The following is a 23,546-nucleotide window of genomic DNA, read 5'->3' on the forward strand; positions in this document are numbered from 1 at the left end:
ACGGGCCAGTGTAGACCTCAGGCCCTTTCTTGCTCACCCCCATCCATGTGTCTTGGTGGCACGGGTCCTGTGGCCTGAATGGGGGCTGTAAAGGATCCAGGATGCAGGCAGGCAAACATAATCCTGCCACTGGCGGCTTTCCTTCCGCTCTGCATGGAAAGGAACCGGGGCCAAATGCCACCACTCCTGGCCCACATACTTTCAGCTGCCTCGCAGGACTGGGGAAGCAGGGCCTGGCTTTGCACCCTGAAGCCAGTGGCAAGGAGACCTGAATCCCTGGGCACCCAAATAATGGTCCTGTTCAAACTCGTGGTTCATTTGCATCCTGGCTGGACGGGGCTTTGGGCACTCGGGTCGCCGGGTTCCTCTCTGCCAGCACCCCTGCCCAGCTCCACCTGGCCCAGCTCACAGAGCATCTCACACTGCACCTCAGGTGCTCCCTGCCTCTACGTGGTCTTGGGGAGATCCCTGGAGTCAGCCAGTTTTCTTATCTGGAAAATGGGGATGACAGTAGATGTAACGACCTCATTCTATTGGGGCAGAAAGAAGAGGGGCTGGAAGTGAGAGACTCTGGAGATCCCATAGTGTTTGGGGGCAGATTGAGTGAGCCTTGGAAAAACATAAAAGAGGTATCACTGGAAATCCCAGGTAGGCCCGTGTTCCTCCACCCACCCTGGCTTCTCGGGGCCCCCTATCCAACCAAATCCCTGGGGCTCGGGTGTGGGCTTGGGGCAGGGACACTGCAGCTCAGTGTCAGGGGTTGGGGAGGGGAGCCCACCCTCGACCCACAGCCGCCCTCCCCTTCTCTCCTGGGATTTTTGCCCTAAAGACTGCCAACCTGGGGGCTATGAGGTAGTGTGCAAGATGGCCCCACCAGCCTCAGAGTGTCTGAGTCTCATCTGCCTGAAACTTCAGTTTTACTGAAGGATTAGCGGGGAGACACACACACTCACTCCCACGCATGCACACATATGTTTTGGAGTACAATGCAAGCATCCAAGTTATTTTTACTATAGAGCATGAAATTCAAGGAACACGGTCTCTCTTCTGCTCTCGTTTTGAGACCCCTGCAGGAGGCTGCTGCCCTCTGCTGTTTTTGATAAGACAGAGGAGGAGCGTTGGGGTCCTCCGAGTCTCTGATTGCCCAGGTCACACCTGCTCCCCTCCTCCAGTCCCCTCGGCCAGACTGTCTCCCACGCACACGTGCTGTGTGCTCGCGGAGAGCGCCCAGGGACCCCCGAGGGCCCGAGGGGAGAGGCAGGGGGGCCAGCAGAGCGCCCAGTCTGCCGTCACCTCTCCACGGCCAGACCAGGAAAGTAACCCCTCTCCTTCCACGCCTCCTCCCTCCCAGAACATGAACATCCAGGTGGAGGACATCCGGATCCGAGCCATCCTCTCCGCCTACCGCAGGCGCACCCCGGTGACGGAGGGCTACGTGGAGGTGAAGGAGGGCAAGACATGGAAGCAGATCTGCGACAGGCACTGGACGGCCAAGAACTCCCGCGTGGTCTGCGGCATGTTTGGCTTCCCCGGGGAGAAGAGCTACAACGCCAAAGTGTACAAGTAAGGAGGCTGTGGGGAGTGCAGCCGGCTGGGCTCTGGCCCTGCCTTGTTGTAGAGTTAGCTCTGCAGTGGCCTCCCCAGCAGGTGATTATTCTCAGCAATCTGGGCCTTGCAGCAACTGTTAGGACCTTGAGAAACCGATCGATTTCATTCGGTTCTATCCATCCCGAGTAAATCTTGCAATGCTGTTAGGATTTCCAAAGTTAATATCTCCCAGGGGGAAAAAGAGTGGCTCATAAGGAGACTTAGAGTAATTTGCCCGAGGGGGTGTCCAGGGAGGGGTTTTCAGCTCAGGACAGGCTGGTGTATTGGCTGGTCGTGGGGTCTTCCTAGTTCCTCTAATAAGGATAATAATCGGCTTTACTGAGTGCTTACTACATGCCAGGCAGCTCTGTTTTTAGTCTCTTAAGCTTCACAACACTAGGAGGCAGGGATCTATTTCAGAGTCAAGGGAATGAAGTCAGAGAGGGGTGATAAATCTCGGAAGTGGCTGGAACTTCCCTGGCGGTCCATGGTTAAGACTCTGCGCTTCCACTGCAGGGGGCACGGATTCGATCCCTGGTCCGGGAACTAAGATCCCACATGCTGTGCGGCGTGGCCAAAAAAAAAAAAAAAAAACCTAGGAAGTGGCAGATCCAGGATCCAAACCCAGGTCTCCAGCGACAGGGTCCACACTCCTCAAGAGTGTAGACTCACTACCTCTTTCCTTTCAAGCCAAGGAGAGAGGTGGCTTCCAAGCCAGGAGACAGGGGTCCCAGCCCCAGCTCTTCTTCCAGATCCCTAGGGTCAGTGTAGGCTGCGTCCCTCCCTGGGCTCGTCCTGGCCGCCTCCGGTCAGAGCCCCCGGTCCACCAGGAGGGGGAGTGCTTGGAGGCAAGCTGCCCGGCTGGGCGGGTGAGCATGGTGGTGATTCCTACCCCCGGCGGCCCTCAGACATGGCCCAGACCTTCCTGTTTGCACAGGGTGGGATGGGGGCATGCAGGGTGGTCCCCATCTTCTAAACAGTTTGGAGAAGTCCCTCCAGCTGGCCAGCTCCTTCCCTGGAGACACCTTCTCAGCTTTTCCTTCCCATTGGAGCCAAGAAAAGCAAATCCCCTCCCCTGACAGGCCTCCTACCTGCTGGACCCATCAGACCGCCCAGCCTGTCATAGGTCTGAGTCCAGTCCCGGGAGCCGGAAGGCTGCCATGAGCCCTGCCCGGAGCAGGATGGGGTGCCTGAGGCCAGGCAGCACGTGGCTTGTTCAGAGGGCATTTGAAAGCTACCTCCTGAACTGCGGATGGACGGGAGTCCTTTTCTGGCTTTTGAGGAAGGATCTCAGATCCCAGGTCTGTTTTGGCAGCTGGGCCTCACATGATCCTCTCACGAGCTGGGTTTGAAAACCCCCTCCCTGTTCCTCCTACTGTGTGTCTGTGGCTTTGCTTTTTCAAATGCGGGCAGGAGAAAGGCTGCTAAGTCTGGGAGGCATCCAGGGTGGTGGGAGGTGAGCTGTACTCTCAGCCGAGATGAGAGATGATTAGCAGACACTGGAAGCTAGCTCCTGGTCCAGCCCTCTCATATAGAGGGGCGGGGCTGGGGGATGGGAGCGCGGCAAGGCTAAAACCTTCTCCGTCTCAGCTTGTAGATATCTTACGTGGTATGTTAGTCCCTGGGACGCGGCTGACATTTGGGCCCCAAAAGAGAAAAGCGTGTTGGGGAGAGTTTCCGTGCTTCGGTGGTGCTGTTAGGGATTGAGATGGTAGCTGGTGGGAGGAAGCTGTTAGCGAAAAGCGGTGCCTCCCAGCGCACGTGGGGTCCTCAGAGGTCACCCGGCCCAAGCCCTCAGGCTGCACAGGAGGAGACCCGGGCCTGAAGGGCAGTGGAGTCGGGGGTCACAAAGCCACTCCTGCCAGAGATGCAGGGCTGCCCGAGCAGGTCTGCTCCAGGGAGAGCTCTCCACACTGCTGCCTCCGCCCTCAGACCTGCTTCTGCTTTGCTCCACCCTAGAGGCGGGGCCTGGCCCCACTGTACAGGCCGCCACCACCGGCTGGCTGGTAAGTCTGAGAATTGGGGCATCACTGGCCTGGAGACAGGGGTATCTGTGAGCCCTGCTCAGAGACTGAGGACAACAGAGGCCTGGGAGCCAGAGTAGGGGCCACACCCTGCATGGTCCCTGCATCTGGGCCTTCTGGTAGCATCTTTCCCCACCTCCCTTTCACCTTTTCTGCAGCAGCCTGTCTGTCGCTGCTGTTGCTGACCACACCCCCAAGGCAGGTCATGTGGTCTCCCAGGGAGGCCCTTCACCCCAGGAAGGAAACTGTTTTCAAAGTAATTCTATCTGGGGTGGGGTTAGTAATCTCCAGGCATCCACCAGGCCCCTAAGGGACTTTGCAGCCTTGGAAATTCACCTGGGCAGCATCTATGGCCTCTCCACCCTGCCTTCCTCTGCTAACCTGCAGGTCTGGTGGCCTTAGAATTATCCCCAAGGCCGGGACTGCAGCTCTTCATCAGAGCCTCTGCTGGCCATCCACCCCCGGCCAAGTCAGAAGAGTCCGGTGGGGTTGCCTGCAGGTCCCCCAGAGGCCTCTGCACTCACAGGCTCTCCCCAGAGTGAAGTCAGGGGCTCTCACCAAGGGCTGCTTTGCCATGGGCTGACTTCTATGCTGGACTGGGAAGCTGTGCATATACCTCAAAATTGATAAAGCTGAAGCTTCAGGGCCCCACCCCCGGGGCCAGGAACATTTTGTAGTCATTTTCTTTTTCTTAAAGCAGGATCGCAATATTGATATTGATTTATTGATACGAGCTTACTGAGCAGAGATTCTACATCTAATGTTGCATCTTGCGAGTTAGGAAGAGCTCTAAGACTTTGGTGAGTTGGCTGAAACAGGGACCAAAAGGAGGCCTTCCACAGCAAATTATAGAAATGCCGGATCCACTTTGGTTTCATGTAGAGAAAGGGGTTCAGAGGCTTGGGGAGACTAGAATGTTGGAGTGGATTTGTCATCTAAGACCCACTCTCCCAGAGAGTCCAGAACACAGACTTCTCACCATGACCGTGAGGAATAAGTTTGTGAGGGGAGCCCTGGCGTTCTTAAGAGCTCCCTGATTGCTCTTCTCTGTAAGCCAGACCTCAGGGTGGGAGCTGCAGTCACCGCAGGTTGGGAAACCTAAATGCAATGGGGGTAATTGGATCAGGGGCGGCAGGGGCCAAGTGACTGCATTCAACGCCAAAGGCAAGATGGGCATGGCTGCTGAATGACCAGCAGATCAGAATACTCTGACTCCTGCAGACCTGTGGTGTTGACCAGTTGATCTAGTTGGCTGGATCGTGGTGTTCCTAGAAGTGAAATAGGAAGCCTCCTCAATTCCGTTTTTTGGGCAGGGGGCACACCGTGAGTCTTGTGGAATTTTAGTTCCCCTGCCAGGGATTGAATCCTGGCCCTCGGCAGTGAGAGCACGGAGTCCTAACCACTAGAACGCCAGGGAAGTCCCTACTCAATTCTTGATGTGTCAAAGCAGAAGAGTTCTAGGTCAAGAGAACAAAACTCTAACCTGAATCATAAAAGCAGGCCCGGCCTGCTTGAGCCAGACTTGAGCCAGTTTACAGACCCAGAAGCCCTTGAATGAAGAGGAGGCCAGGTCCCCTTGAAGAAGGACTGTGGCATGCTGCCAAAAATGTATACTGTTAATCATTGGCCCAGCCTTCTCCAAAGGAGATCACTGTATGTCGGGCACAAGGAAATAATCAGAACCTTCAGGAACCACTGGACACGGGCTCTGAACTGACACTGATTCCAGGGGCCCAAACACCCCTGGGGCCCACAGTCAGGGTATGGACGTCGGGTGATCAATGGAGTTTGGCCTCAGGTCCACTCATAGTGAGCCCAGTGGGCCCCTGAACCCATCCGGTGGTTGTTTCCCTAGGTCCAAAATGCACAATTGGAATAGACATAATCACATAGCAGGCAGAATCCCTACGAAGTCTGGCTTCCTCCTTGGCCGGGGGAGAGCCAGGAGGACTTCTCATTTTTCAGTTGAATCAGTTCAGCTCAGTGTTCTTCTAGCCACCCAGCCATCGGGCTAGATACCTCTTTCTTAAGTAGGCTTCCCGCTTGTCCGATGGCTGTCCTGTAACTCCAGTCGCCCACCAATCAGCAGGCCTGGAGCGGGCTGTCCACGCATCCTCCCCAGCGCCTCATATCTGCATCTCCGTATCTCTGCATCCCGGGGGGCCTGTGGGAGTGAATCATGGGGGCGGGGTGGGCTCTGGTGGTGGAAGCCTGTGGAGGATCACGGGCAAGTTCCTGTGAGCTGATGTAAGAGGGCAGTGGGGCTGTCTGGGGAGGAAGGAGCACCTCTGTGTCTGCCGAGGGTGCTTCGCTCTATATTAAGAGCTCAGTACATCTGTTCCTGGGAGAAGCTTGTGGTCATGGAAATCTGGGAGCTAGAAGATGTTCCAGTCCAGTGGGATCTGACCACTCCTTGTGCAGCTGACATCCCCTGGGTGTATTTGCTCACCCGATGGTAGGGGTGTCATAGCAAGCTGTAACCGCCCCCCACCCCTGCGACCGAGTGCGTTCTCCAGTCTGACGTGGGAGTGTCATGGGAAAGAAGCTGGAGGCTGTGTCCTTAAGTGCAGGGCCCTTCCAGGGAGTGGGGAGGGGCAATGGCTCTTGGAATTATTAACAGTCCTCCTATGTAGTCCTGTGCTCTGTCTGTAGCTATGTTGAGCACACATCCTGAATTTTCCAAGACAGTCCTTTTTTCAAAAAAATAAAATTGGGTGACGGGGGCCTCTCCGCGTGGCTTGTGGGATCTTAGTTCCCTAACCAGGGATTGAACCTGGGCCACGGCAGTGAAAGCACCGAGTCCTAACTACTGGACCGCCAAGGAACTCCCAAGATAGTCCTTTTTTTTTCTTCAAAGATTCTGTGTCATTGCACCCACAGGTACAGTAGAATTACTACCAGTAGCAATTTTTGATTAAGGAAAGATATCAGCAGCATCTGTAGGGTTTTTCCTTCCTCTTTGTTCATATCCCATTCACTCTGAGACAAAGCAGAAACTTCCAGGGCTGCTGGACCAGCAGGGACAGGACCCTGCTTCTGCCCTTCTGGGGCCAACTTGCCCTGGGCAGCCCCTCCTCTGAGCAGTCCAGCAGTGATGCTGTCCAGTTCTCCCTGGCATCTCACTGGATTCTGCCAATCCGGGATGAGCACAGAGACCCCAAAGACCTGGGACAGCATGAGAGGACAGGGTGTCCTCCCCGCCCTCCTCCTTTTCGAATCCCGCCATCATTCAAGGCCCAGTTCAAACCTACTCTTCCTTGAAGTCGTCCACCATCTCTCTTCTCTCATCTTTCTTTTTTTCCTTTAACCAGTACAGTTTTTATTTATTTATTTGATAGACACTTAGGCAGCCCTTCCAAGTGCTGGGCACTGTGGTTAAGTGCTTTATAAGAATTAACTCATTTAACTACCCTAAAAATCTGATGAAGTGGATCCCTCTGCTGCATCTGATCTGGAGATGGGGAAACTGAGGCACAGTGACCTTTCTGTTAACCAGTTCATTACCTACTGGTTGGTTATCATTTTAGAAAAAACTTTGACTCACCTTGATCCGTATTCTGCCTTCCAAAAAACAAAACCGTAAAAACACACAACGCAGGCTAAGAGCTTACCTAGGATATGGTACGGAGACAACCTCAGCCTCACTGACTCCTGGGTGAAGAATTTTTTTTTTAAAGGATAAAGATGGTAATTTAATAATGATAAAGGGGTTAACTCATCAAGAGGACATAACAATCTGAAATGTTTATGCACCGACTAACAGCTCTTCAAAATACATGAAGTAAAAACCGACAGAACTGCAAGGAGAAATAGACAAACCCACAATTATAGCTGGTGATTTCAGTTCTACTCTCTCAATAATTTATAGAACAAGTAAGGGTATAGAAGACCTAAACAACGCTATCACCCAATTTGACCTATTTGGCTTTTAGAGAACACTCCACTCAACAACAGCACTATGCAAACTTTTTTCAAGTACACATTCAAACAAAACATAGCCTAGCTAGAGCATAAAATACGCCTGGACCATAAATTATGTCTCAGTAAATTTAAAATGATTCAAGTCATACAAAACGTATTCTTGAACATGATGGAATTATGTTAGAAATCAATAACAGAAAGATATCTAGAAAATTCCCAAGTACTGGAAACTGTATGCCCAGTTCTAAATAACCCTTCTGTCATAAAAGTAATCAAAAGGTAAATTAAAAAGTATTTTGGCCTGAATTAAAATGAAAACACAGTATCTCAAAATATGTGGAATATAGCTAAAGTAGTACTTAGAGGGAAATGTATACTCCTATACTGGAAAAGAAGAAAGGTATCAAATCAATGACATCAGCTTTCACTCTAAGAAACTAGAAAGAAAAGAGCAGATCAAACTGGGTGAAGATTTGATGTGGTCTGTGGCTGCGTTTCATCACCATTATAATTTCCATGACGAAACCAAGTCTACTTTGATTCAGCAGAGGGGGTAATTTAAGTCTGTTCTCATTGCTTCTCGTTGGATTCACATCTTTAATTTTGTCTATCAATGGGAGAGAGTTTCACACTCAACTTGTCCTGCTAATTGACAAAGGGAAATAAAGGCAGGGGACAACAAGACAGCATGCTGAAGATATCTGAAGAATTTGGGTGACCAACCCTTCTGATTGCCCAGGACTGAGGGGTTTCCTGGGACCAGGGGTCCCATCTCTTTTATTTATTTATTTATCTATCTATTGAAGTATAGTTGATTTGCGATATTGTGTTAGTTTCAGGTGTACAACGAAGTGGTTCGGTTATATATATATTCTTTTATATATAACTTTTCTTCATATATACATATAAAACTGAAGATTATTTTCCATTATAGGTTATTACAGCATACTGAATATAGTTCCCTGTGCTGTACAGTAGGTCCTTGTTTTTTTATCTACTTTATATATAGTCGTGTGTATCTGTTAATCCCAAATCGTAATTTATCCCTCCCCCCTTTCCCCTTTGGTAACCATAAGTTTGTTTTCTATGTCCGTTGAGTCTGTTTCTGTTTTGTATATGAGTTCATTTGTATTATTTGTTTAGATTCCACATATAAGTGATACCATATAATATTGGGTTGGCCAAAAATTTCGTTTGGGTTTTTCCATAACATCTTGTCTCTCCCTGTCTGACTTCCTTCACTTGGTGTGATACTCTCTAGGTCCATCCATGTCGCTGCAAATGGCAATATGTCATTCTTTTTCTGTGGCTAATATTCCGTTGTATTTGTCTCTCTTAGATGCCTTTCTGCATTCTGTATTTGTAGACTTCAGTATTATCTCACTACACTCGGTTAGTCCCTTGTCTTCTAGAATGTGAGCTTCCCGTGGGCAGGAGGCCACCACTGCCCTTCCGGGTCCTGCTCCGCAGTGCCCAGCGCGGGGCCAGCATGACCAAGGGTTCAGTGAGTGCTGGCAGGTGCACCCTGCAGAGCTCTGTCTGGAGTAGGACTGAATCCCAAGAGCAGGGACCGTGCCTCTCTGGTCCCACCACCAGATCCCCAGCAGCTGGCACAATGGCTGGTCCAATGCCCAGTTGTGGAAGAAGGGAGGGGTGGGCACCATGATGCCTTGGTCACCTGCCCCGTCTTACCTTCTGCAGAATGTTTGCCGCCCGCAAGAAGCAGCGCTATTGGCCATTCTCCATGGACTGCACAGGCACGGAAGCCCACATCTCCAGCTGCAGGCTGGGTCCTCAGGTGTCGCTGGACCCCGTCAAGAATGTCACCTGTGAGAATGGGCTGCCGGCTGTGGTGAGTTGTGTGCCTGGCCAGGTCTTCAGCCCTGATGGACCCTCAAGATTCCGGAAAGCCTACAAGCCAGAGGTGAGGATGGGGCAGGTGATTTGGCCACTTGGCACCTGAGGGGGAGGTCTGGTGGTTAAGGGAGCAGAGAGGGACCCCCAAGAGAGAGCAAGGAAATGAAGACCACTTTTCTAGAGGGCAGGAAGGCAGAGGACACCCGTCAGGGCCAGCCTCTCCGATAGACGCCACCTCTAGGGTGTGACAAGAAGCTGAGCCCCTGCCCCTAATCATTAGCACCCCTACCTGTCCTTCCACTGCTGCTCTATTCTGAGGCCAGCATCCCCTTTGTGGGGGACAGATACACTGGAGAGGAACATGACTCATTACTGACCTCACAGGCTCCGTGTGGACCGCATGAAGGGTGGGAGTGGCCACCTGGGGCTCCTGCACAATTCCCAGAGGAATCAAGCATCCTGGAGCCTTTGGAAAAACGATCCAACCGTCAAAAGCACGTGAAATCAGCAACTTTCCAACGAGTTTTGGTTTATTCTGCAACAGAAAGGGTCACAATTTTTAAAAGCTGTCACCGTGATAGTAAATGGAAACGTGCCATCACCACGTCTGTGTTATCTGTACCCATTATCACGTTATACGTTTGTGAACCAGCCAGTGTGTGTGCATGTGGGTGTATTCAAGAGATGTCAGTGTACGTCTGTTCACATCAATTACATCCCCACTTCAACTGACTGATTCCTTAGGACAAGCAAACTAGCCCAACCATTGGCAGGCTTGACACATCCTCTGAAGACGAGAAAGTGCACTATTCTGTCTTCCCTTGAAAATCATTAGGCAGCTTTTCTATTTCCTACGCTCCTCTTTTCATATATCTGCAAAGTGTCTCTGTGATTTGCATACTCTGAAAACTGCTACTACGGGCCGGTGGGTGGGAAGAGCACCTGGAAAGAGCAGAGGGATGGGTAGGAAAGAGAGCTAATCATTTAGTAGAGATTGATTCCCTGTATCAGATGAAATCTAATTACTTGGCAATCGGTCCCCTGGGCCAGGACAGGTTCCAAGTCAGCTCCGATTGCATTAGGGGTTAAGACGAGAGAGTAAACTCTGATGGGGGCAGATGGTGTGTCAGGCGGGTCCAGGTAGGGGGGTGGAGTGGAAGGCAGGAGTAGCAACCCCTCCCCAAGCCGAGGCAGCCTCATTCCGTGTCTACTGTCTCTTCTCCATGTCTCTCCCCCTATCTACCCCCCTGCCCTCTCCAATCTCTCCTGTCCATCAACATCTAATGACCTGCTCTTGGACAGGGGCTGATAACACTCATCCAGTGGAATCGAGAAACCCGGGCAGGAGCCAATAAGCCACACTGGGTGCCCCCTCCCAGGCTGGGGTGGCATATTTGGACAAAAGAAGAACCCTTAAACAAAAGGAGTGAAGTGAACACAGCAAGCCCAGGCATCAACCGGAGGGTGTGGGAACTCTTTGGGGTGTCTTCCTGGCACTTCCGTCCGGAAGCCAGCCCTGTCCCCCTCAGTCCCCACCAGGGCCTCCAAACTGCACAGACCTGACCACACATCACACGTGTGCAGCCAGGCCACACAGGCATGCCTGCAGCCCCTCACTCCCCCCCCCCCCCACTGCCACGTGATTTGACAGCCACATCCTTTCTACAGCCTCAGCCTGAGCCTCTGAGCTTTCCTCATGTGTCATCCAGAATACCAGGTCCTACTGTTTTGGAATTCCTCTTACTGTGTGGTTGAAAGCAAAGGAATCAAGCTCATACCAAACCAATTCCAAAAAAAAGAGCAAGCAAGGCTTACATCACATTTTCCCTTGGTTTCTTTCTTTCCTCCAGGGCCAGCTGACTCATCCTGGCCTCTGCCAGATAGGGTAAGGTTATCTGGGACTCTGCCTTACGCCTGAGTCACGGATGGTCCGCTCCATGGGAAGGGGACCCTGACATCCAGCTAGAGAGCTTAGGAAAGGAAATGGGGGAAGGGAGAGGTCACGGTTCTGCAACAGTCAGGGGCTGGGGCCAGCAGTTGTATTTGTCTTGTTTTCTAAAGCTAGACTAAAGTTTCTCGAAGCCAGTGTGGGTTTTGCACCCCTCCCTGTCCCTCTTTTCTTCCCCCTCTAGTGCCAGGGTCTGTCCCTGAGGTCTGTAAATCTGGGTGGGGACCTTGGCTGGAGGATGGAGACACAGGCTCTTGTTTGATGCCTTGGCCCTCGAGATGACTGCTGTATGTTAATGCTTGAAAAACACCACCTCCAGCCAGGCCTGCCTCGTCCAGACCATCAGTGGGTGCGATGAAGGGAGTCCGGGGCTGTGGACTGCACAGGCCAGAGTAGAACAATGACTCTGGTCTGATCCAACACACATAGAAGGGCTGCACAGTCACCCCTTACTCCTTCTGTATTGAATCAAATGGCATCGGCAATAACTCAGAGCCTCACAGCCTTCTGAGTTCCCCACCCCAGCGCGCGCACACACACACACACACACACACACACACACGCATGCACAGAAACGGATGCAAAGCAGGGTATGTGGGCAGATGGAGTCAAATGACCCGTCTCCCATCTTATAAGGTGTAATCCAACGGGATTAAGATGCTGCTGGAGAGTCGGTCTTACTCCTGTGCAATTAAATAAGCCCCATAAGGTGATTAAGGCTTCCAGGCTGTCAGTGAGCAAGTAGGCATAACTAAACTATAACCACCTACTCCCTGCATATCTGGTGGGGCTGCATCTTCTGAAGAGTTGGGCTGATCTAGACGTGGAGTAGAATCGGAGTGGCGCAGCTGGAGTGGTGACTGGTCATGAGACCAGCTGCAGGACCGATGTGGGACGTCACCAGTGGGAGGCTCCCCACCCCCTTGCCACGGCCCATCCCCAAGTCTTGGCCGCCTCAGTGGGGCCCCGCCCGCTCACTCTCCGTCTTCTCTCTCCTGCCTCTCATCCGCCTGCAGAGCAGGATCCTTGTGGTTGGTCCGTTTAGCGCCCTAGAATCTCCCCCGGGGCTAGACCACAGCACGCTGTTACAAGCAGGATAGAATTATGATCCATTTGGAGTCTGCGGACTTTGGGGGTAGGAGGTTCTTTCTGTAGCTCTGAAGCTTGAGGTTCTGGAGTGAGGGGGTGGAGGGAAGTGTTGGTGTTAAGGTCGTCGAGCAAGTATGGGGTGGGGTGATCAGCTGATGAGGGCCCCTGATGGGCTCCCCAGTGGTCCAGGACGAAAGGTCCACGAGAAGGCTGCAAAGGGAGCGCGCCGCCGAGCCGACCGCGCAGAGTGAGCATGCGCGCCTCCACCCTTCCGCGGGCACACACACAGATCGAGCACTGTCAGCTCCTAGCCTGGGCCCCGGGTCGGGAGTGGGGAGGGGTTGGGAAAGGAGGGGAGTGAGCTGCACTCAGCAGGACCATGTGTCTCTTCAGCAACCCCTGGTGCGCTTGAGAGGAGGTGCCAATGTCGGGGAGGGCCGCGTGGAGGTGCTCAAGAACGGAGAATGGGGTACCGTCTGCGACGACAAGTGGGACCTGGTGTCCGCCAGCGTGGTCTGCAGAGAGCTGGGCTTCGGGAGCGCCAAAGAGGCCATCACAGGCTCCCGGCTGGGGCAAGGTAAGGCGTGGGGAGGACGTTCTGTGGGCTCTCTTCACGGAAAGTGTCACATGGGGAGCCCGGTGGGGGCTGGCTGGCCTCATCCTTTCCAGGCTCTTCCTGCTTTGCCTCCTCCCTCCAGCAGCGGCTGCTCTGTTAGACAATCCCAGGCCTCTCCCCAGGCAGTTGGAGCTGGAAGGGCCTTAGGGAATATTGAGTGCCCATTTTATGGATTTGGAAGCTGAGACCTAGAGAAGGAAGTAAATGACCAAGATGAGACAGCATATTAGCACCCAGTGAATATTCTAATGGAGGTCTACCCAACTCCTAACCCAATGCTCCCCACAGCCCCGCTGAAAAAGCTGGAATTTCCAGGTCCTTCCCCCAGGAGAAGACCTCAGGATTCGTGAGGCTATGGACCACCCCGGGCACAAAAGAATCCTGCATGTCATCTTACTTTTCCACCCTGAGTTAGCACCACAAACATTCTCTCCCTGCTGCCAGAGACTGGGAACAGGATGCCCTGCTCCCAATGTCATGAGATGCTAACAAAAGAAGGGGCCTGGTTTTTATTAAGTGTCTCAAACAAATCTTTCCTTTGAGCAAAGAACAGGTCAAGCAGGTCACCCTGTTGAGAGGAATGTTGTCAACATGACATGGCAACACAACAGATAACTTCCCCTCCCGACCCCCATGAAGACCAGTGCCCTGTGCCAGCCTTGGTCCTGCAGAGGGTGGAGTCTTTGCCGCAAACAGACTCTGCAGCCCAGCGAGCGTCCAGCGCCCCACCCCACCCCACCCAGGGGGACTTTGTGTGTTGAGCAAAGGAAACCAGTCATCTGCAGGAATCTTTTCAGTGTTGACCCCCAGGGAGGCTGCTGTAGACCGGGGGCTGCCGTGGTTGGGAGGGGGTGGGGAGGGAGGAGAGTGGGCTGCAGACGAGGGTGGGCTGTCCTATCCCGTGAGGAGAGGATGTCTCCACACTGTCAGAAATAACACCATCACCCCACAGAAAAGAGTATGGTGAGGTCATTGGCCACAACCTGGAGGAAATAACAGCCCAGTGGACCCTAGAGACAGTCTTGGCATCATAGATGGCGCTGCTACAGAAGAACTCAGAGGTCATCTCGTACAACAGTTGAGGAATCTGAGGCTCTGGAGAGCGAGCCTGAGGTCACATCTATAGTTAGTGGCAGAGAAAGATTGAAACTCGAGTCTTCTAACTCTCAGATGTGGGCTTCTCCCTTCTACCCACCTGTCTCAGCCTGCTCACATTCAGAGCATCTCTACCTCCAATCCCTGCAAGCTTCCTGGGGTCTACTGAAGTTTGAGGGTCTAGGGTGGACTAGAACGTTGCTTCGTGCCAGCTGTCAGTGACCCAGTGACAATCTTTCCCCTCCCCTGTCGTGGTGAGCTCTTTGCGGTTCCCTTGAATCTCGAAAATTCCCACAGTCCATTGTCCTAATTGGCTAATGTGTTGGTTTGTGGTCTCCCCAGGCCTACAGGACAAAGACCACTCATTCTGAGGAGGAAACAAGCCCCAGATGACATAAACATTCCATTTATCATGGGTGTGTGCTATTTGACCTAATTATTTCAGTGCCCAGAGCAGCCAAAATTTTCCCAGGGCCCACGGGACTCTGGGAGAAAGAGACATTTGGCATTTTCAGTGCTGTCCTTGAAAGAGCCATTGGATGATTTATCATCTCCTGCCACATTGGGCAGGTCAACTCTGGTAGGCAGAAAGGGAAAAGTCCACATTTGATGTCAAGCCACAGAGCAGTCAGGGTCCATCCTCAGCCCTGCCTCTAGCTGGTGGACCAAGTTACCACACCCGCAGCGAGGGTAGTGCAAGGGCAAGTGCTGAGGGGCGGGCAGTCTGAGTCCTGGCCCTGGCCCTGCCACCTACACGCTCGGTGAGCTTGAGCAACCTTCTGGGTCTCAGATCCTTGCCTGGATTCACGGTGTCTGAGGTTCTGTCTGTCCAGCCTCCTGGGATTCTGAGACCTGTTCTTATCACCAGCATGGACGTTAGGTCAGAGTCAGGCACTGTGCTTTGTGTTCTGAGATCCCCTGTACACATCTGAACTCCAGCTGTCTGTTCACACAACTGGCTCCCACCATGCCTGGCTCATAGTCTTCTGGAGACATTCATTTTATCAGGAATGAATGAATGAGGGAATTCCCTAGCAGTCCAGTGGTTAGGACTCCACGCCTCCACTGCAGGGGGCACGGGTTGGATCCCTGGCTGGGGAACTAAAGGATCCCACAAGCCTCACGGTGTGGCCAAAAAAAAAAAAAAGGAATGAATGAATGAATTAGTTCCAGTTGCATAAGTAGGGTGAGCTGAACAAACACTTGGTAAAGAAATTCCAACACTCCAGACCCACGCTGTCCAACAGACATATAATGTGCGCCACATATGTAATGTTAACATTTTCTAGTAGCCATGTAAAGAACAAATAAAAAGAAACAGATGAAATTCATTTTAATCATCTATTTTCCTTAGTATTATATATAGTATTTCCAAAATATTATGATTTCAACATGTAATCAATATAAATGCTCTTGATGAGATAGTTCACAGGTAGGGTACTGACTCCCTGAAATGCAGGATGCGTTTTGCACTTACAGCCCATCTTGGTCTGGACTGACCACATTCCAGGGGCTCGGCGAGGTGGCAGCTGCTGCGCTGGACGGGGCAGCTCCAGAGCAGTGCCTTTCAAACCCTTTTGCTTGAAACCGTCCATCAGAAATACTGACAGCACATGCAAGTAAAGCGGAAACATAAGTCTCTGGAAACAATGCTTACCTTTATAACATGCAAAAGGCTGCGCGTTGTCCTAGTCTATTCTACTGTGATCTTCAAAATCTGATGGCAGCCTGCAGAGTTGTGGGTCCCAGGTCCATAACATCGTTCTAGCAGGTTGGACGTGGAGTCCTCATCCCATCACCAACACCATCATCATTACCGCCAGTACCATCATCACTACCTCCACAGTCATCGAACAAGCCACTGCTCTAACTGGATACTCAAATCCAAGGTTGCTCTGTGTTTCTGAGCCCATCTTAATTCATGAGCTGTGGCCCTGCTTGCTTCAGAGTCTCTGTTGGGGATCTGTATTTTGCATAGCCTTTCCGCTCTGATTCCTTGGATATTTCCAGCCATAGTGACTGATGTGTTTTTATAAATTTTATAAAATTCCAAGGAATTGGAAGCTTCATCATTTATGAATTTCCAAGGAAATGGAAACTTGGCTCTTACCTGTCACAGTGGGTTGCTCCTGGAATTTAATTTTGGGGCTCAGTGAGCCTAGATACCAGGTGTCTCCAGAAACCGAGAGCCAGGGGTCCTTCCTTTGGACTCCAAAGCACAGGAAGTCACCTGCATCTTTATCATTTACCACATGATATTACAAGTCTTTGTGTAAGTGTCTGCCTCCCCCAGGCACTAACTGTGAGCTTGTGACGGCAGGGCCTGCCTTAATTCCTCTGTGAGTCTCCAGCACCTGGCACAGAGGCTGACGTCAGAAGGGACTTAGTGAAGCCAAGGACATCCATTCAGATGCTGCTTGCAACACTTCCTGTTTGCCAGGCTCTTGTTGGGAATTCACAAGGCACACAGACATAGTGCCTGCCCTCGTGGGGCCTCCAACCCAGTGGGGAAGCGGACAGACATTGAACAGGGAGGCGCTTGAGTGCAGTGTGAAGCAGAGTGCTCAGTGGAGGCTACCCGAGGGGACCCAGCTTAGATGTGGCCCAGAAAGGTTGTGCCGTCAAAGTGGCATCAAAGCTGAGCCCTGAAGGATGAGCAGGAGTTCGCTGCTGAGGAGGGGGAGGAAGAAGGTCCAGGCGGAGGGAAATGCTTGGCCCAATGGAACAGCCAAAGGGAGGCTGGTGTGGCCGAGCTAGGGAGGAGCAGGCAAAGCTAAGTGGAGGCCTATCTCTGGTTGGACCATTTGGGGACTGCGGATTTTACCCTGAAGTGCAGTGAGAAGCCATCACAGGGGTTTAAGACAGGGGGTGACGTGATTCAATGTGCATAAAAAAAACCTCTTGGGCTGTGCGTGGTAAATATTTTGGACTAAGAAAGCCGGAGGGAGACTAGAGGCTATTTCATTCATCCTACTGGGAGATGACAGGGTTGGACTAGTGTCGTGGTGGCAGAAATGAAAAGCACTGAGATTTGGGGGGAGCGAACAGAACATGGTGAAGGATTGCTTGTCTGTGATAAAGGAGAAGGAGACGGTGCCTCTGGGTTCTGCTGAGAACGGCCAGGTAGGTGGAGGTGCCACTTCCTGAGATGGGGAGGTGCTGGTGGAGAAACAGACTGGAGAAGGCCCTCCTGCTGGAATTAGAAAGGATGAAAGCAGATGAGCCAAGAAGTTCTCCCTGAAGGGAAGGAACGTGACAGGCCGGAGGGAGGTGTAGGATCAGCGGAGGGTCGTTGTAAAGATGGGAGATTTTAGCACGTTTGGGTGCTGAGGGACCGACCCGAACCAGAGGAGGGTGGCAAGGACCAGGAGAGAGAGGAGAACGCAGGGCAAGACAGGGTCCAAGGTGGGCTTCCAGGCAGTCAGGAGCTCCCGGAAAGAACTGGACTTGGATCCATCTTGATGGGCTAGACAGAGGAGAGGTGGGTCTGTGAGCTGAGCTGAGCTGAATGCCGGACAGACAGAATTCCCTCTCCCCAGCAGTAGGAGGCTCCCCCTTTGTCACCACGGTGCCTGTAAGAGAAGATTCCCGCATGCACACTAGAGGTCCTTGCTGAATGTCTTCCGTCTGCCCTTACAGCTCCACTCTCCGCCTTGCCCACATGGTCCAGGGTCCTGGGAGGCAGGCTTGGGTGTGGCCAGCTGAGAGCCCTGGGGGAGACTGGAGGTGGGGAGAGTGGAGGGGTCAGGTCTTTACTTTCCTTGTGGGCCACTGTGTCCCTCCACGGAGGGTAACGGCTCTTCAAAGTTGGCCTCCCCACATGGCTTTTTTGCTCTCCTGGGCCAGATACTGGCACCCTCCTTTTACTCCTGCAGCCCTGGGGGTGGCCTCTGTGCCCCAGGGTTATTAGCCCACAAGTACTGGACTGTCCACTGTGATTTTGTGATTTCCCCACGCTCTGTCCATACCTTTATTTTTAAAATCTCTTTCTCTAACTCAGATCATCCAATTTGAGAATGCCATCTCTTTCCTGCGGGGAGCCTGACTGCACAGTGACAGTCACCCCTTTCGGATTCATCAGTGCATGGAATGTTGTCCTCTAGTCCAACCCCTTTATTTCAGTGAGAAAACGATATTCAGAGAGGCTGAGTGAGTTGGTCAAGGTCACACAAGTTAGTAGCAACTTTTGTTTCTTCTCATGGAAGAAATGATTCCCAAGACAAGAAAAAATTCTCTCCAGGTAGAAGAGGCCTGGGTCATCGAGCTGATTATAGGAGGTGGTTGGGAGGATTTTGAGGATGGGAGAGGCATGTTCTTATTGTCTGGAACTTTCTTTCCCATCCTAGAAGCTTTCATAGCCTATGTGCATTTTCCATCCCCAGGGATAGGACCCATCCACCTCAATGAAATCGAGTGCACCGGGAATGAGAAGTCCATCATAGACTGCAAGTTCAATGCTGAGTCTCAGGGCTGCAACCATGAAGAAGATGCTGGTGTGAGATGTAACATCCCCGCCATGGGCTTCCAGAAAAGGGTAAGGAGCCTGGACTCCCAGAGGGAACTCTGTTATATTTTGGTCACTGAAGCCCCAGAAAATGTAGACCAGATGGCCTCAGGCTAAAGCTTTCCAACAGGTGGTAGAAGGGTGCTCTGATGATGAGGTCAGAAAGTTGTCAGGCTCTGCGGCTCTCACTGTTGGTGACCGTCACCTGGCCTTGGCGGAGGAGCGAAATGCAGAGACACATGGATGAGCTCTACTGGCCTTACTGGCAGATGCTGGGGATCCACTGTGCGCCACGCCCTGCACTGGGGCTGGACATACAGGGTGATTGTAACTCAATCCTTCCTGCGAGGGATTCAAGGTCTACAGCACCTGTGGTGCCCTTGGCAAAAGCCCTTTCCAAGAACCCAGAGGAACCACATTACAGCAGGTCTGCGAATCACACAGATCTAAGCACAATACAGATAGTATCTGGGGACCGAAGACTGTATGTTGGCTTCCAGAGGGAAAGAAAAGGGAACCTTTACAGCGTTATGTCCGAGACACATCCCTCCCTTCCTGAGATGGGGTCTCTAAAAACCTGCATCGTGTCCCCTCGTGTGGGTGACCTTTCCCACAGGGGTAGCCAACGGGATGAACTCCTCTTTGCCAGGAGGTCGTCTATCCAATCCTACAAAAAGGCCCGGTAAACCCTATTTAATGCTCTTCACTAAACCACGAATTTGGTACAGGGCTGGCACATTGGAAGAACTTCTTGAAGGCTTATTTTTTAAATGAGCAGATGCAGACACATCAGGGTACAGAGTGGCTCCCCAGCCAGGTGCCTGCTCTGACAGTGATTCTTGACCTTGGCACCAGCATGTCAAAGGCACTACTGGATTGGTCAGCCACAACGGTTCACCGCCCAATGGGGCCAAAAATGTGAACCCAACAGCCCTCAGCCAAGCCAGGCATTTGCTTGGGGGTAAGCAGGAGCGTGGGCCACAGCCCCACAGCTGCAGGGAGGGCTTGCCGTCTGTAATTGCTGAGCAGCGTTCCAAGAAGGCCATAACAGAGCTGTAAAAGCTGACGTGCCAAGAGTCCCCGTATGCTGGGACACCATTCTCTTCAGACAGATCGGACTTGGGTGGAATGGGGTTTTCAACGCAAAGGAAAGACCTAGGCCAAAGAAAGTGAAGTTTTCTAGAAGGGTTTTATGGTGGGTGGAGCTGAGCTTGCCCATGTGGCCGGTCATGCCAGTGGGGGCACCACACTCGCAGCACAAACAGCCCTCACCCTTTCATGGGCCCTCCAGGCTCTAAAAGATGAGCCCAGTGCTCAAGCACAGGGCATGGGAGAGTTGCACGCCTGGATCTGCCATTTCTATCCCCCGGGAAGGAAAAGAAGGATGTCACCTCTGAAAGAAATCCCTGTGGGCTGTATGAGCCATCTCCCATGGCAGTGGGCCAGGCTTCTGCAGGGCCTGCCTTGGGGCTCCCAAGGGCATTGGTAACGCCGCTGAGCAGAAAAATCAAGACTCCCAAGCTTAATCACTGTGTTAGTTTTCTGGGGCTGCCATAGCAAAATACCACAGACTGGGTGGCTTAAACAATAAAAATTGATATTCTCATAGTCTGGAGGCTGGAAGTCCAAGATCAAGGTGTCGGCAGGGTTGATTTCTCTCGAGGCCTCTCCCCTTGGCTTGCAGATGGCCGCCTTCTCACTGTGTCCTCACATGGCCTTTCCTCCGTGCACACACAACCCTGGTGACTCTTTCTCTTCTAAGGAAACCAGTCCTGTTGGATTAGGGCCCATCCATATGATCTCAGTTAACCTTAGTTACCTCTTGAAAGGCCCTATTTCCAAGTGAGTCACATTTGGACTAACATGGGGGTTAGGGCTTCAGCATATGAATTTGGGGGGTGACACAAGTCAGTTCCTGACAATCACGCACTAGCTGATTCCTTAATTAATCTCTTTAAGGGTTCAGTTTCTCCTCAGATAATAAAGAGGTGAGAGAGGTGATTCCTAGCTTCCCTTCCAGCCCGCAGTTCATTAGGAAATTGACTTCTGTACTGAATGACTAATAAAACTCAGAGACTTGGAACCGGGTGGTTTTGTCCATCCAGCCACAGCAGAGCTGCGTTTCTTTCATTGCTGGGGTGAGACGCCAAGGCAGGGAGGCTCTGGGACTGGCAGGTGGGTTTACCAGGCGAGCTAATCCACGCAGGGGCCCTGGCACCTTTGCTGACCTCTAGTTCCCTTCTGAACTGTGAGCCTGGCCCTGACTGGGTAGCAGGACCAAGCCCACATGTGGAATGTGAGTTGGAGAATGCCCGTGCTTGCTTTCATGTTAACATCTGGGTTGCGTTACCTCACTTCCTACCCGCCACCTCCAAAAATAGGTGTGGGACTGGTGAACCACAACGTTATCAAAACACAGGGCGGCCTCACCATGCCCCACTGGCTGGAAGTGGGTGTTTTGTTTTCCCTATTCATGCTCAGAAAACTTCAGCTGCCTGCACTTCACTCCCTTCTTTCAAACCCCATACTGCTGCCACCGAGAATCAAAGGAATAGGAAAAAAGAAATACCTTGGGTTGTTTTTAAAAAAAACAGTGGAGGAGGATTGACCTCTCCTGGCATCCTTGAAAGGTAATGAGGTGGAGAGGGTGCAGGCCAGAGGCTCCTGGCTGACCCCGAGGCCTCTTGGGGTTCCACCAATTTTGGTAGAGTCAGAGCATTGAGCCAGGCTGCTTCCAGAATGGGACACCCAGGACAGGGGCCCTGGAAATAGAGAGTTGTGTCCTGGGCTGAATTTGAACTTCATGGCTGGCCTCTTTTGTTCCCTCCAGAGTTTTCTAGAAAATGAGAAAAGGCCTCCAATGCATCTTGAGGTGCCTGGATTCCTCCCGGGGTGATGGAACCCTGCTCCCTGTTATGGAGGCTGCTCCAGGCTTGCTTAGCCTTGGACGCACGGCCACAGCTTGGAGCTTTGGGAAGTGCTTCAAGGAGAGGCCCCAGCTCGCCACTGGTGACTCCAAGTTTTCCTTGCCCCGGAGTCAGTGTGCAGCCACATTCTTCAGCCAGAGCCTCTCAGACTTCTGTTGGCTCTAAAACCTAGGACAGGAACACATGGCCAACAAACTTTGGCTGCACAGGCAGTGCTGGACAAAGGACAGGGACCCTCCCAGAGAGAGCCCTTGAGACAGGAGCCTTCACACTGAGACTTAATCTTGGGGCCCCAGTGCTCTCTGGTAGTGGGACAAACTGTGAACTGTGGGTTCTTTAGGCTCCCCCATCTTCATCTTTCACTGACCTTGGGGCAACAAAATGAAGTCAGTTTTGGGACGCAGTGGCCTATGAAGGGGGTAGCGGAGGTAGCTATCAGCCCCCAGTGCAGTCAGTAACACAGGGCACAGTCCGTAGGGAGATAAAAAATAATGATAAACCCAATTAAAACTTATTCTGCTTTTTTAAAAAATTTTATTATTTTTTTTGTACAGCAGTCTCTTATTAGTTACCCATTTTATACATATTAGTGTATATATGTCAGTCCCAATCTCCCCACCCCACCCCCACCACTTCCTCCCCTTGGTGTCCATACGTTTGTTCTCTACATCTGTGCCTCTATTTCTGCCCTGCAAACCGGTTCATCTGTACCGTTTTTCTAAGTTCCACATATTGCGTTAGTATACGATATTTCTTTTTCTCTTTCTGACTTACTTCACTCTGTATGACAGTCTCTAGATCCATCCACGTCTCTACAAATGACCCAATTTCATTCCTTTTTATAGCTGTGTAATATTCCATTGTATATATGTACCACATCTTCTTTATCCATTCATCTGTCGATGGGCATGTAGGTTGCTTCCATGACCTGGCTATTGTAAATAGTGCTGCAATGAACATTGGGGTGCATGTGTCTTTTTGAATTATGGTTTTCTCTGGGTATATGCCCAGTAGTGGGATTGCTGGGTCACATGGTAATTCTATTTTTAGTTTTCTAATGACCCTCCATACTGTTCTCCATAGTGGCTGTATCAATTTACATTCCCACCAACAGTGCAAGAGGGTTCCCTTTTCTCCACACCCTCTCCAGCATTTGTTGTTTGTAGATTTTCTGATGATGCCCATTCTTACTGGTGTGAGGTGATACCTCATTGTAGTTTTGATTTGCATTTCTCTAATAACTAGTGATGTTGAGCAGCTTTTCAGTGCTTCTTGCCCATCTGTATATCTTCTTTGGAGAAATGTCTATCTAGGTCTTCTGCCCATTTTTGGATTGGGTTGTTTGTTTTTTTAATATTGAGCTGCATGAGCTGTTTATGTATTTTGGAGATTAATCCTTTGTCCGTTGATTCGTTTGCAAATATTTTCTCCCATTCTGAGGGTTGTCTTTTCGCCTTGTTTACAGTTTCCTTTCCTTTGCAAAAGCTTTTAAGTTTCATTAGGTCCCATTTGTTTATTTTTGGTTTTACTTCCATTACTGTAGGAGGTGGATCAAAAAAGATCTTTCTGTGATTTATGTCAAAGAATGTTCTTCCTATGTTTTCCTCTAAGAGTTTTATAGTGTCCGGTCTTATATTTAGGTCTCTAATCCATTTTGAGTTTATTTGTGTGTATGGTGTTAGGGAGTGTTCTAATTTCATTCTTTTATGTGTAGCTGCCCAGTTTTCCTAGCACCACTTATTGAAGAGACTGTCTTTTCTCCATTGTATATCCTTGCCTCCTTTGTCATAGATTAGTTGACCATAGGTGTGTGGGTTTATCTCTGAGCTTTCTATCCTGTTCCATTGATCTATATTTCTGTTTTTGTGCCTGTACCATATTGTCTTGATTACTGTAATTTTGTAGTATAGTCTGAAATCAGGGAGTCTGATTCCTCCAGCTCCGTTTTTTTCCCTCAAGACTGCTTTGGCTATTCGGG

General features: G+C 51.2%; 1 protein-coding gene across 1 annotated transcript in view; it reads left to right on the forward strand.

Moving 5' to 3' along the window:
• Positions 1 to 23,546, forward strand: part of LOXL2 (lysyl oxidase like 2) — a 102,677-nt gene that overhangs the window by 49,893 nt on the left and 29,238 nt on the right. Inside the window, exons 4-7 of the mRNA XM_022595047.2 lie at positions 1,352 to 1,563; positions 9,234 to 9,456; positions 12,820 to 13,003; positions 18,520 to 18,671. Of these exons, the coding sequence (XP_022450755.1) occupies positions 1,352 to 1,563; positions 9,234 to 9,456; positions 12,820 to 13,003; positions 18,520 to 18,671 (771 nt within the window). The remainder of the gene's footprint in view (positions 1 to 1,351; positions 1,564 to 9,233; positions 9,457 to 12,819; positions 13,004 to 18,519; positions 18,672 to 23,546) is intronic.

The sequence above is a fragment of the Delphinapterus leucas genome, chromosome 6, assembly GCF_059928025.1.
Source record: "Delphinapterus leucas isolate spDelLeu-1000000601 "Yukka" chromosome 6, BTC_Dleu_Yukka2, whole genome shotgun sequence".
Taxonomy (NCBI): Eukaryota; Metazoa; Chordata; class Mammalia; order Artiodactyla; family Monodontidae; genus Delphinapterus; species Delphinapterus leucas.